Genomic DNA, 14,539 nt, shown 5'->3' on the forward strand with positions numbered 1-14,539 from the left:
AGTTTTTTGAACTGGGATCTTAGCAAAAAAAACTGTCTAGACTTAATAAAAATATAAGTGTAAGGTAGCTATTAGCTATATATGATGCATAAAGAAATAATCAGAAAGTAATATCTACATTTCTCATCTGTAAATTTTTATTGTTGATATTGGGGGGAGTGAACTATTTTTTATTTTTTTTTTAAATCTTGACATAATTTTGATGCTTTACATTTTGACAAGGATAAATTTTGCAAAGGTTATTCTCAACATTACTGGTGTGGTTTGAGTTCTGGAGTACAATGCAGACTGCATTTTATAGCCTGCTACTGGCATTTTAAGCAACACAGTGGAGGGCAGATCATCATTTATGCCAAGAAGCTCATTTATGTAAGCTACAATGTCAAGTTTAATTAAGGGCTACAGTGACAAAAGGAAGCCGATTGCATGTGCTCAAAATACTTTTCAGATGACGAATGACTGACACCCATAAAGCCACATCCAGGGTAATTGTTAAGGTTATGTTACTTAAACCTGCCTAAAAATATCTAAGGCACTATATTCCAGTAGGTTGACATTCTATAAGATTTAAATCAAAAATCAGATAAATCGAACTTGCCTAATCAAATCTATTGCCTAAAATTCAGATTTATATTCAGGCTCTTTTTGCATGGAGAGAAAGAAAATATAACTGGCAATTAGAGGCATTTGTATCCCCACATGTTTTTTGTTCAGCTCTGTGAGATTTTATAATCAGTAACTTTGTAACTGGCTTACCAGAATGGCTTTATGATGATCCCTGGTCAAAGTAAATATGTAGAGAAAAATCTGCTGGCTTGATTTATTTTGTGTTTTTTGTCCCTGCTCAGAACACTCAGTGTTTGGGAAAGCAAGTCAAAACCTCTTCTGCCTAATCCCCATCAACATCTCTCTTTCTCTCTCTCTCTTTGTGGCCACTACATCACAAAGGGGGAGTTGATGCTAAGGATAAAGGTCAAGATGATAGAATATGACAACTCTTTGAATTGAAAAGAGAAATGAGTGTCCCTAAGTATTCAGCAGAGCTTCTCTTTGCTCCCTGCAGGGCATCTGCACCACAACCACCGCGTTTTTACACTTCTTCTTCTTAGCTTCATTCTGTTGGGTTTTGACAGAAGCGTGGCAGTCATATATGGCTGTTACTGGAAAAATTAGGACACGGCTCATAAGGAAACGTTTCCTGTGCCTTGGATGGGGTAAGTCAGTAAAACTCATTTCCCAAGAATCATTGGAATGAAGCATTTAATACAGTGACAATGTCAAGGATATAATTTTCTTCAGTAAACCTGAAAGATAGTAGACAGCATGTTACTAAAAAAAAAACTAGGTTAGGAGCCTTACCACTTTATCTCAGGCTCAAGCTATGCTGGTGTATGTTGTCGCATTCTTTTATAAATATGTTTTAACAAAATTTTAGAAGATTCTCAGCAAAATAACATAATATCAAGAAATCAAAATAAAACAAGAATAAAACATTCTCTGAATATTCATGAAGCCTCTTTCTAGTTCTCCTTAAGACCTGTCAAATGTACCAGCAATTTAGCTACATCAAAGTGGTACACCGTGGGCAGAAAACAGTGTCCTCCTCCCTGCCAGTGCTTCAGAAAAACAAATCCTGCAATAGCACTGTCATTCATTAAATAATTCATTCCATGTAAAATTGGGCATTTTGCATTAACTTGCCCTGTCATTTTTTGTCCAGGCAGAACAGCAATATTGTACTCAGCATCTAATGATTATTACTGTTTTGGGTTTTTTTTCAGGATTGCCAGCATTAGTGGTTGCAATATCAATAGGCTTTACCAAGACAAAAGGATATGGAACAGCCCACTAGTAAGTCAATCTGAAATGATAGATTATGTTTTTAATTATCAAGATTGTCATACCCATCAGGAACCGCCCACCGTACTCTAAAGGCTCTACAGGTATCCCATTCACACTTGGCACTGCCCTAAGAGTCACTGAGTGATCCACAAAAGAACAAAAGAAAACAGTATGGCAGTCTTGGACTGAGCTCAGCAAAGCACCAGGAATCCTGCATTTCCTCTCAGGTTTTGAAATAGTAAGCTTTTAAGCAACAGTGAAGATTAGGTCCACTTAGATTCCTAACACTTTTATAGGTTTGCAAAACAGAATGTTAAATATTATTACTATCCCCTGCCAGACTTCAAGCATATCTAAAACTATACTGGCAAATGTCTCTAGCACCCACGTTTCTGCATGTACCTCAGCTTTAATGCCCCTGAGCAGCTTGGAGCCAAAACCCTGCAGAGATCTCAAAATAGTTCTACCATCCAGCTTCTCTCTCCAGGAGAGCCTGATCCAGCCCATTTCCTGGACTGGGCTGTACTTGAGAGACAGCAAGGAGGAAATCTGTGTACTTCATTTGTATTCAATTAATACAGTTCCTGTTCAGCCACCTGGGTGGTTCCAGTGTGTATTGAGCACCTTGGAAAATTCACTCCTCAGAGAGACTGTCCTTTGGTCTTCTCCTGAAGAAGAAGCTTGGGCTGAGCCTCCCTCCTGCCAGAGGAGTGCTCCAACCACCATTATGTATGTGAGAGTGCATTTCCCTCGGTCGGCCTGTTTGGAGCTCTCCTCACGTTGCCTAAGAAATTAAGTATGCATCTGGACAGAAAGAGAGGAAATATGACTCTGTAGCCTGGTAATGAGAGCATTCATCAGAGATGTGGATGAGTTAGGTCAAGTCCTCACTTCAATGAATATTTAATTATTCTCCTTAGCATCATCACTGAGTGAGCGCAGGATTCCCCCTCCCATCCCTGTGTGTCTCACCATCTTGGCACATGGCAGGGGAGGCTTCAAGCCCTCACTCCAGCTCTGGGTGGGTAAGGATTCAAAACCAAATCTCTTCCTGAGTACAGGCTCTAACCATTGAGCACTTGAGTTTTTAACTGCGACAACGTGCATCTTGAGTTTTTTTAATGAGGAATGTCTTATGTAACTGAAGTGCTTAACTTGCACTTAGAGCTGTAGTGTCAGGAGTGAAACAATGGCCTAAGCCCTCTTTTGGGTGTTAAATTGAGGACGTACTTCTCTGACATTTTTTTTAACTATATGCTCATCTTGCTGGCTTTTTTATTATTTATTCCTTGAACCACGACTGGAGAACCATTTAGGCTGTGAGAATTAAAAATCACAAAATTACAATGTCCAGACCCCTTTGGGGACGTAACTCTGTCCCTTGAAGGACTGATCCCATTGCATTTGCTCTACTGAAATCATTCATGTGTGAGTACTTGCTTTAGTTAGAGCTGCTTCCTGCTTCCTTCCTGGGCTGAATGCATTTTTTAAAAAGGATATACTGAAATATTCAGACAAAGCAACAAATCATTCATTAAGGGTAACCTGGAAAGTAAAAACGGGCAGGTCTGTACATGGAACAGCTCCTCTCTCAGGATCCAAATCCAGCTGACACGGTACTGTGGGAGAAAAGAGCAAATGGAAGTGCACAAGGGACTAACAGAACCATCATGCAGCTTTCTCGTCTTATTTGCAAATATGTTTTCTTGGCATTTGACATCAGAATTACATAAGGAAAACAGCAAGGCAAGGAATGGAGATTACTCCTCCATCACCAGCTGATATGCTGTCCTACCCTAGAAGGCAGCAAAGAATTGTGTCCCATGACAACTGTTGGATGTTGTAAAAGCAGAGCTGCTGTCCTGCTCCTTCTCCCATAACTAAAGCACTTGTTTAAGTTTTTTAACTGCATGCACTGTATTTTGTCTGTTTGGCTGCAAACAATTACACACATGCTGTCATCAGATGCACATCCTCTTGCAAACTATTCCTGGTCTGTAAGATGCTATTTTTGAAATTGAAGGTTTCAAATGGGGAACATTTAAGGAATTGATTCCAGTCCTGTAGTTCTACACATGAAGAGATTCATGGAATGGGAGAAGGCCCAAGGATCTTTGAAGATCTCATGCACTATATGTCTGATGGAGGTGGCTTGAATTGTTCGCACTGGAACCAATACCTGTGGTCATCAGCCTCTGATTTGTCTTTTTCTCTGAGTCCTAATTATTAGACAGTTGTATTTCTGTACATTTAAAACTGCATATGAAAAATACTTCATGCAGACATTTGCAGTGATGTAGATACAGAAGCTGAAGAAATTTCCCAAATATAATGAAAGAAACCACAGATACAAGATTTTTGATATTTCAGGCTATCTGAAAAAGATTTGTGTGTCAAAAAGCTTAATAGCTTTTTCCAAATATTTCTGTAAGTCTAATATTTATTGCTGCTACTATTCTTCAGACAATCAGAGCTATGAAAACAACATTGCTATGAGATATAGTTAATAAACCTGCATGGACTACTCATGTTTACAAAGTGCTGCTATGAGTTATAGTTAGTAAACTTGCATGGACTACTCATGTTTACAAAGTGCATATAAGTTACAGAAAATAATTATATCAACAAAAAATTAAAATTCTGTCATAGTCATACTGTTGCCATGTTTTCTTAAGAGAAGGAATTGTTCTCCTGGAGAGCATCAAACAACTCACAAAATGTACAGGACACAGGAGCAAGTGTACAGATGCTTCATCACTCAGCAGAATTTTATGGCCATGTAACATGGTCCCATAAAACCGCCAGTGGCTGCTCTTAATACTAATCAATTTATATGTCTTACTGCTACTTGGGCATGAGAGAGAAAGAAGACAAAACAAAATGAAAACAAGTATAAAGCACAAATATGAAGAAATAAAAAGAAGAGGAGAAGGAAAAAAGAGTTAAAAATTAACAATAATTGCCTTACAGTGTAAGAAGGCACCTGAGAATCTGTCTTCAGAAAGTCTTCAACAGAATAAGATTGGGAAAAAGTGAATTTCAGAGTCATCAAGTAGGAGATGTCGAATATATTGCAGCAATGATGTCACAAATTGGTGAAAATCCAGACTGTTGAAAATTCAGATTGTGTAAAGGAAAAAGGACAAGCCCTACATTTTTTCCAGCTCTGCCTCTAAGGGGATATTACTCTTTTGAACAGCCTTTTTACTTGAGAACATGGAAAAGGGAAGGAACAATTCTCTCTTGGTCTTAAAGATTCTGTGGTAGAAACTGGTTTTGTTTTATTAAAAAAAAAAACACTTTCTTGAACCTTTTTCCAACCCAGGTAACTGAAATTATGTTTCAAATACAGTACATTGACTATTTTTATGAACTGATGTTTATGTCTCCCAACAAACATGAAAATTTTAGTGACGTGTCTTACTTACGCAGAGTGGTCATCTTCACTTAGTTGGAAAGTTCATGCTGGTAAGGAACTGCACTGTGAATATATTTCCCCCTCTCACAAATCTTTGTTCCCAGGCTCTCATGATAAATAACCTAGCTTTTGAAAAGTATAGCAAGAAAAATTGCAGAAAATTTGGAAAGCATTTTTCTTTGACATTACAAAAATAAATTGATCATTACTCTAGTCGTTGGTTTTTGAGTTAAGATGCAGAATAGCCTGACATGTATTACCTTTTTAACAGTGAAGCAGATAGAAACTATTTGCATCGATTTATCATTCCAGAATTTAGCACACTGGTGCAATTGGGTTCATGTGACACTTTTCACATGGCTTCATTGCAATGGAAAACACTTTTATTCTTTCCAGCCTTAACAGACCATTGGCATTATGATGTGCTTGCATTTAATTTACTTGGTTTTCAAAAGTACAAAACCAGTACTGGAAAATAAGGTATCTATGATTATGTGTGCGAATGTTTCTGGATGTGAGATCCAAGTAAATTATTTGAATGCATATACTTGAGTTTTCTTATATGTAGGTGTGATAATGCATTCAAATAAACATGCAGTTCTTTGAATGTGTAATCACTGGGAAAATAGCACAGCTGCATTTGCTTCAGTGTGTGAAGCTCCTGATCCTTTGCAGATATGGAAAGCTTTACATCATGGTGTATCAAATATTTAGAATTTGATTCTGTAAGTGCTCTGTGTTTGAAAATCTGATGGTTTTCAGTGAATGCTGTGATGCAGTATGACAAACTCTGTAAGATTAGTAGATCTCCAGAAACTGCAGCTTTCAGATGCTTTAAAATATGCATTTAAATTGTTTGCAAAATATTCCAGAGAATACAGAACAGTTAGATCATGTATGATTTCTCTCTAATGGGAATATTATGTTTAAAATATAGTTCTAATAGCAATTATTAAATGACAGGATGTGTAGAAACCTGTTTTTTTCTGAAATTCTGCATTACAGGTACTTGACCATTCATTGCTTTAAGTATATAACTGTCAAACATTGTAAGCTGGAAATGTTTCTAAATACCTACCTGAGTTAACTCATCATATATTGTCAGAGGAGATTCAAGGAAGGTTTACAGACTTACTTTCTATGGTGCTCTTAATACATTTTAGGCATTTCAGTTTATGCATACCTCACATTAAAGATTTTGAAATGCTAACAATGGTAATGGAAATACCTTTAAACATTCTAGATCATCCTATCAGCAAACATTCTTTTTTGTGTGTGCATATGAATCTCTTATGTCAGAAGGATCTCATGCTGTAGTAATTATTAATTCTTTCTTGACAATGTGTTATACTTATTTTTAATTTGTGTTAGTTCTTCTCTCATGTTCTTTCCAGCTGTTGGCTGTCTCTGGAAGGAGGGCTCCTTTATGCTTTCGTTGGACCTGCAGCTGCCGTTGTCTTGGTAAACATTATTATAATTTCCAGTATTTTTATAGAAAATGATGGAAAGTGCTATTTAAATTATGAAAGCTTAGCTGTACAGTAACATTGCATTTTGCTGTAAATACAGAGCTCAGTATTGTTTAACATACCTTCTGTATTTTGAATGCATGATTCGTTTCATTCTATCACTTCGTTATCCAGTTATCTCTCCATGTTTACACAGCAAGCTGTGGAAGAATAATGTACTGATTAGTAGCACAGAAAACTTGGTACAAGCATCACTGAGTTATTACCAGCAGCATCTACGCAATTGTCTCTGCCTTGTGAAGCTCAGTGACAGTCTTGATAGAGTGCTGCTTGGCAGTATATTGCTGTGCCAGCAAAAGCAACAGAAGGAGTGGAACTAGCCAGCAGGTTCTCCATAGCTACTGCTTTTGAAGGCAAAGAAAAAAAAATCATCATAGCTGAGAAATGTTACTCATTTGTGTATTAATCTTCCACATCTCTGGAAATGCATTTAGGTATAGGATTCACTTTTGCCTAGTTGTAGGCATCTGCAATGTAGATTTCTGCATCTGAGCTAGTTATCCCAGCCATATTTCCTATTTCTCAGTGGGGAAAAAGATACTTTTAGAGCTCAAACCATATTTTCTATTTCTCAGTGGAGAAAAAGATACTTTTAGAGCTCAAACCATCAGAGGTATTTCAGGTGTCTACTTCAGGGTAAGATGAATTACATCCTACTTGTGCCACTGGCTATCAGTCATCTGCTCTGCAGTCTGTATAGTTTTTGCACAATAATTCGTTTAGTATTTTTCCCTTACAGATTTTGAATCTTATTCCTCTTTCCACTCCACCAGTTTCATGCTACGATAGCTCAATCAGCACTGGTTGTTTCTGATTTTCCCTTGTAAAAGGGAATCTGTCTTACTAGTCATCAAAGATACAGCTATTTAGCTACATAAATTTTCCTGAAATGGATGTTTACTACTTCCATAGAGTTTGTCTCATCATTGCCTGGAGTCAATCCAGGATCCTTTTGTACAACTCACAGTCCCTGTCATGGTAGTGAAGCCAAGGATGTTTACAAAAAGCCAGTCATAATTTTCACATGGAACTGTATGTTCTCTGTGTAATTGGCAAGTCTTTGTTCAGAGATATTTGAACTTCACAGTCACAGTTTGCCCTACCATTAGCTAGTAGCTGTGGAAGGAACTGTTCCATGCAGCCACTCAAGCCTAAGTGAATGAAGCCAAAGAATTATATAACATCAGCTGAAAAATGTTAATGCTGAAAATAGAGCTGAAAAAGAGTTGGCAGGACAGATTAGCAACAATTAGTTATTTTGGCACAGGTATTGAAAAACCTGTTTGAAAGGAAAAAAGGATTACCCTTTTCTAATAAATACCCAAAAAAGGAACATTTATTTAGTAGATTCAAAAATTGGTATTACCTCTTTGCAGGGCCATGCAGAGAGAGGTTCATCGAGTTCAGTTCAATAATGCAAGTGGATAATAACAGTCATTAAGTTGTCAATTAAATGCCATTAGTATGTCCATTAAGTGCCAAAGTCTGACTCCTGAAACACTTGAAATTTTTTGAGGTTAGATCTTCAACCCATGTATGTGATCATAACCCCATTTACTTAAATGGAGCTAAACAGACTTACCCCAGGAATTTATCTGGTCCACAAAAATAGTAAACTGCAGTCAAACAAGGCTCAAAACTGGCATTTTGGTGAATGACATAGACAGTGACTAATGTGCAGGAAGATATGGAAAACCACAGGCTGGTTCTGCATAAGTGGGAACACCCACATGGGCCATAAATGTTTAAAAAGGAACATGGTTACTGTCATCATATGTTCCAACTAGTTCTTCCCCTTGCACATAACTCAAGTGCAGTGGTTTTGCTGGAATAGGATATACTGCTGCAAGTAAAACTGACAAAAATTAAGGCCATATCACTCAAGATTCTGGCATGTACATATATATGTCTTAAAACTAGGCATAACTCAAGATTCAAAACCAAGACTATTGCAGGGTCTGTATGTGTTACCCACTAGGAAATTCAGCATTTTGGTGTGTTCAGGGATGGTGCTACACAATTTCTCAAGGGATACTTGGGAATGTAAGAGGAGGCATTTTGCAGGCCTGTGAGAACCTTTTTCTAAAATAACAAGATGCAATATTTTCTTTTAGGCACAGAAAAACCAACTGTTTGTTTTCTGTTTGACAGGTCAACATGGTGATTGGCATTTTGGTATTTAATAAACTTGTTTCCAGAGATGGAATCCTAGATAAAAAGCTCAAACACAGAGCGGGGTAAGCAACAATTGGGTTATTTTCAAGCATATCAAAAGTTTTTCACCAATTTTCAATGACAGATATTCACCAAAAACTGCTTTTGATTGTGCTGTGAACTTTTATATCAGTGTAACAGTGTGTCTAACAGATTCCATTAATCTCAAAAACTGTGATTGCATTTTCCTGAGGCAATGCAACCAAACAAACTAAACATAATAAAACACAAGTACAACAGTATTAAGTTGATAAGAATGAGGATTAAACAAATCTGAGCAGGCTTTTCACAGGATGGTTAAAGTTGCTGCAGTTAGGAAAAAGGTTTTTTGAACTGTGTGTACTGAAGGAACTGATTATTTTTGTCTAGCTGTCAAATTTAACGACTGTGGTAGGAAATGTTACTCATTTGTGTAAAGTGTTATAAAGTATATTGTATAGCAATATATCCCTTACTCAGCTCAATTATTCTGCCATTTTGACTATGTTAAGAATTTGCCTTACATCCACATAGCATCTGCATAGGTGTAATGCAAAAGAATTTAGAAGTAAAACATTTTAAAAGCTGAAAAAGAAAAAAGGTAAATGTCTGTTATTGATTGTTTACTTGCATTTACATTCAAATTCTGTTTGTTATCATGAGAAGGATTATGACAGTGGTGGTATCAGAAACTGTTTTTCAGTGGATGACAATGATTTGAAGCACTGCAGCAGCAAACCTTGATTTATTGCCTGTTGGGGGAAAATATTTCACAAGTGCATCAGCACCTCCTTAATGCTTATGAAAATATATTGAAACTTTGAGAAATGATTTTCTTACAGCTACATTTTTTAATATTGTCTTTTGGGCCAGTTTGTAGTTAACTCCACCAAAATCTGCCTTTCTAACAGTGATAAGCAATGGTATCTACATTTCACGGTGTATTACTGCTTTGGGCAAATTTATTGCAGTTTCACTTTTAATTATTTTACTATGTAACAAACAGTAGCATTCCTAGTAAGTCCAGTTCATTGATTAGCTGAGTACATTTATTATAAATACTTCAGCTGGTGTGATTGGCATTTAATGTTAATTCAGTTAAGTCTTTCTGGTTTTCATTTCTTTCACCATCATTCTGATAAACATGCACCAAAAGCTTTAATGTTATTTTTTCTGTTTTCTTCCTTTTTCATTAGAAAGTATTAATTCTTCCATCTTACCTTTGTCTACGTTGCCCCATCAACATTCTTATGTCTGTAATAGCACTAGGGAAATCTAGGCTATTAAAAAAATATATTTCAAAATATTTCAGAAGTAGCAATGACTTCCTAGTCACCAATTCAAATTCATATATGCTCAGTGATATAAGGAGCTGGAACAACCATGAGTTTGGCTTTGTACTTTTTATAAGGTTATCCAAGCTTAGATTTAACTGTATTTTTTTTCCAGCTACTCAGTCGTAGGTGATAGAAATATATACTCTGCATTCCTGATGAAACAAATAATTTGCTTTCTGATTGTGAAACTTAGTAAAGAAACTTCTCAGTTGAATTAATTTTTAATTAATCTTTAATGAATAAAGAATTTAAAGTATTTCTGTCAGAAATAATCCAACTATTGTGAGACAACCCTAACGAGAAACAATCTTAACTTGTGTGATAGTATGAGATGGTGGTTTGACAAGAGCATTCCATGATACTCCTTGGCAAGTAACATCTCTTGGGTCATTCTTTGGGGCATAGAAATTGGTTCAGAATTTGACCTCAGGTAGAAAGATGGTTGCACTCATTTCTCAAGTACCTCTTGCCAGCCATGCTCAGGAAGGTAACTTCATTCTTTCTGGCAAACATCAGATTTGTCAAACGTTCAGTCCAAAGTTCAGCTGTAGGATTTAAAGCAAGAGAATGGGGTGAAATATACTAACTCTGTATGCTTTTTAGCACCTTAATAAGCATAAGAAGAATCAGCAAGTGGGAAAAAAAAAATATGTTGGTGGATCTCAATCACAGTGTCAATCATTTTCCTGGCAAAAGTGGTAGCATACGTAAATGCCCAGCCAGAAAATTTATATTTGGTTTATATACACATCAAGTTCTATTATTATTTTCAAGATCCAGAGCAGTTTTATAGAGGTAAAGAGAGTAATTCAGTCTGATATTATTGAAATATTGGCAGGCAAAGAGGGAAAGTAGTTTCCCAAGCTTAGTTTGTGTTTACCCAAGGCATTTTTCTAGGTCATTCTTTAATGTATATTTTTTATTGGTGTAAATGGATGTGAATTCACTTAGTTATGTTCACACCCCACAATCATCTTATGAAATGTCATGGTTCTCACTGTTTTCTTGTGAAAAAAAAATTGCATTTTTGTGGGAAATATACTGTGCTTTTTAATGGAAAGTCATAATCTGGTTTATCAAAATGGAAAACACTGGAATTCAATGTTGGTTTTGGCAGTACGTTAAAAATCTTGAAAATGCTGGGTTTGGCAATAGAAATGAGTTCTGTTGGTTGAAATAACTGGGGAAAAGGATGAAGTGTTACCTATCTTCACCATGTTGACCACTTTCCATCTGGGAATAGGTAAAGCACCCTTCCTGTTGCACCTCAGTCAGCTATGGTTTTTCCTGGTTCTGATAGCAGAAAGAAAAGGAATAGCAAAAATTTTTTTTTAGTCGACTCAGGAAGTTGAATGCATGCTGTATGGAAAAGAAACCTTAAATTCCAGGTTTTATCCTTTAACTCTTCTGACAGGTGCCGAGGTACAATTGTCCATACAAAATGCTTTGAGCTTAATGCTTGTGTACTGTGTTTTATTAAAATGCAAAACAGGTCACCCTTTTTTTTTTAGTACCAATTGATATTTATTTCATCAGATTCCATACATTTCAAGCCCTGTATTCAGACCTTCATATGGTATGAACAAAACCACTCCAGATGTTAGTGGGCCATGCAGGTCATTAGTACAAATCTTACTATGCAGGATGCCCATACTGATTTGATGCTTCAATAAATTTTGCAGGTTTCCTTCCCTATTAATGGTCTGTGATGGTACATATTTCACATTCCTCTTTTAAGTGTCCTATACTCTATCTCAAGCAAGTTTAAATGCAACAGTCTTTTAACAGGTCTGAATAGAGGGATTTCACTTTGTCTGTCTATCCTAGCACGTGCTTATGTTTACTTCAGTGTACTGAGCAGTTTTGGTCACTGGACATTTGGGGCCCTTTTTAGCTTAAATGGAAGAAAGAGAGTTTGCATGAAATGAAGCCCCTTAGCATTAACATTTAAAGCTAACAATAATGTGTAAAGTACAAAGTACAGTTTTGCAACAACATAGAGCTTACATCCTGAATAAGTCTACTTACTCTTTCTGCATGACATCATATATAAAAGCTAAATTTCAGTAGCAACGTTTCTTTGGTGACAATTCAATATTTTGTTCTTTTTGTGGGTGTTCTGTTTGTTTGCAGTCAGATGAGTGAGCCTCATAGCGGTTTGACGCTCAAATGTGCCAAGTGTGGAGTAGTTTCAACAACAGCTTTGTCAGCCACCACCGCCAGTAATGCCATGTTAGTCCTGATCATTTACATCTTCTTGTTACAAATCTTATACAGTGCATGTGAGACAATAGTTTGATGATGACAACTGTGTTTGCTAACAATGTATAGAGTGCTAAGCACATTTAAATACTTTTTTTAAAAAAGAAATAGAAGTAAAATTTGCAACTGTCTTTATTAACTGAATGCAGGATATTCTTTAGAAGATAAAGTATGACTGTTACATTCTTGTCTGTGATTTTCAAGTTAACTTCATAAAGTACCATCGTTAAATATGTTTTGCTTTAATAGTGAGTTTTAACCATTTTTTACAATATTACAATGCTGCTTTTCTCTTTCTTTTTTCACTAGGGCATCCCTTTGGAGTTCCTGTGTGGTATTGCCACTTCTAGCCCTGACTTGGATGTCTGCAGTTCTGGCCATGACAGACAAAAGATCAATATTATTTCAGATACTTTTTGCAGTATTTGATTCATTACAAGGCTTTGTTATTGTCATGGTCCATTGTATTCTCCGAAGGGAGGTGAGAAATGGCTTCCCAGTTTTCTAAAGGGCTGTGCTCCTGTTAATCTCTCAACTGCTCTTTAATGTCAAATACAGCTTGCTCTGCAGAAATATATTTCATGGAAAGAGAGAAGTATTTTATGTTGTAACATATAGGAACAAGTGAAAGAGAGAGAGGGAAGATCCGTTAATTCCAAGTGCAGAATGTCAGTTGCAGTATAAAACTCTACAGACTTAATTCAAGGTGTCTTTTAATCAATCCCAAGTACAGTTTAAGCATTAGACTTTGCCAATATTGTGAGTACAGGAAAATTCAAGCATGAATGTCCTTTTCCTGAAGGCCAAAATCTATAGATTTTTACACTCTCTAAAACAGATTCAAACACAAAATGATTTCTGCTTATACTGTCCCTGAAAGAGGACAGAAGATGATGATGTGTTCTGTTGGTGAAGATCTACCCTTTCAGTTCTACAAACTCAAGTACATACTTAAGGCAACATACTTAACTGTACAACATACCTAACTTACGTGGACAATAAGGATGAAGACAGATGAGTGCTTTGAGAACAGCAAGGACAACCCTGGCCTGTCCTTCACAGCTCAGTGCCACCTGCCACAGGATTCAGCACCACTGAAATCTGATGGCAAAGCTCCTACACAAGTGCTCTTTAATCTGGCTCTGGTGACAGCATCTCTAACCTATCTAATCTGCTAACTAAACCCACATTTTTATTGAGATGGGTTTGAGAGCAGTAGCATAACAGCTTTGTTGGCAGACCTGTGGTAATGGGGCTGTCTATCAAAAATCAGCAGGTGGTGCTGGACTGGAGAGCAGCATCCTGGTCCACCAGCATACCTGTGTGCTAATAACTTATCTACTTCAGGATATTGACCACATCAGTAAATGAAATTGCACTGTCCAGCATGGTTCCCTGTGATAGGCAGGAGTTATCTGAAAGCACCTCAGGACAGAATAAACAGGAAGATGTTTCAAGAAAGGTTCATTGTCAACACTGGGTGAGCAATCTCACACAGTGGTTTCCCTTTCCACCACTGGCACCCTTTAAGCACTGAAACTCAGTATATTAATGCAAAATAATTATGAGTGACATAATATATTCAAATCTTTCAGTGCTGAACCACTTTGCATGAGCTTTATATGACTATCCTACACAGTATGCATACATGATTATCTTATAAAAGAATTAGGTTTCCAATTTTCAAAGAAAAAAATCAATATCTTTCAGAAATTAGCACCTTGCATTGTGCTGATCCCTTCCCACTTTAATCATGCTTTTAAAGGCTATAAACTTTTGCATTTCTTAGTTTATCAGCTTTCATGCTGGGAGAGGCTTACCTCTTTTAATACTTTTTCTTTTTTCTTCTTTTGACTTTTTGTTCATGATAAAAATACATGCAGACTGAGAGATAATACTCAAGACAAATCTGTTTTATCTAGAAATGCCTTGCCCTTATTTTCTGCAATGTTTTCTTT

At 36.6% G+C, this 14,539-nt stretch overlaps 1 protein-coding gene across 1 annotated transcript in view; it reads left to right on the forward strand.

The window, feature by feature from the left end:
* Positions 1–1,063: 1,063 nt before the first annotated feature.
* Positions 1,064–14,539, forward strand: part of LOC103800591 (brain-specific angiogenesis inhibitor 3) — a gene marked incomplete at its 5' end in the record, with an annotated part of 44,254 nt that continues 30,778 nt past the window's right edge. The window contains 6 exons of the mRNA XM_009072971.1: positions 1,064–1,214; positions 1,782–1,851; positions 6,655–6,721; positions 8,941–9,026; positions 12,453–12,551; positions 12,891–13,062. Of these exons, the coding sequence (XP_009071219.1) occupies positions 1,064–1,214; positions 1,782–1,851; positions 6,655–6,721; positions 8,941–9,026; positions 12,453–12,551; positions 12,891–13,062 (645 nt within the window). The remainder of the gene's footprint in view (positions 1,215–1,781; positions 1,852–6,654; positions 6,722–8,940; positions 9,027–12,452; positions 12,552–12,890; positions 13,063–14,539) is intronic.

The sequence above is a fragment of the Acanthisitta chloris genome, unplaced genomic scaffold (assembly GCF_000695815.1).
Source record: "Acanthisitta chloris isolate BGI_N310 unplaced genomic scaffold, ASM69581v1 scaffold2714, whole genome shotgun sequence".
NCBI lineage: Eukaryota > Metazoa > Chordata > Aves > Passeriformes > Acanthisittidae > Acanthisitta > Acanthisitta chloris.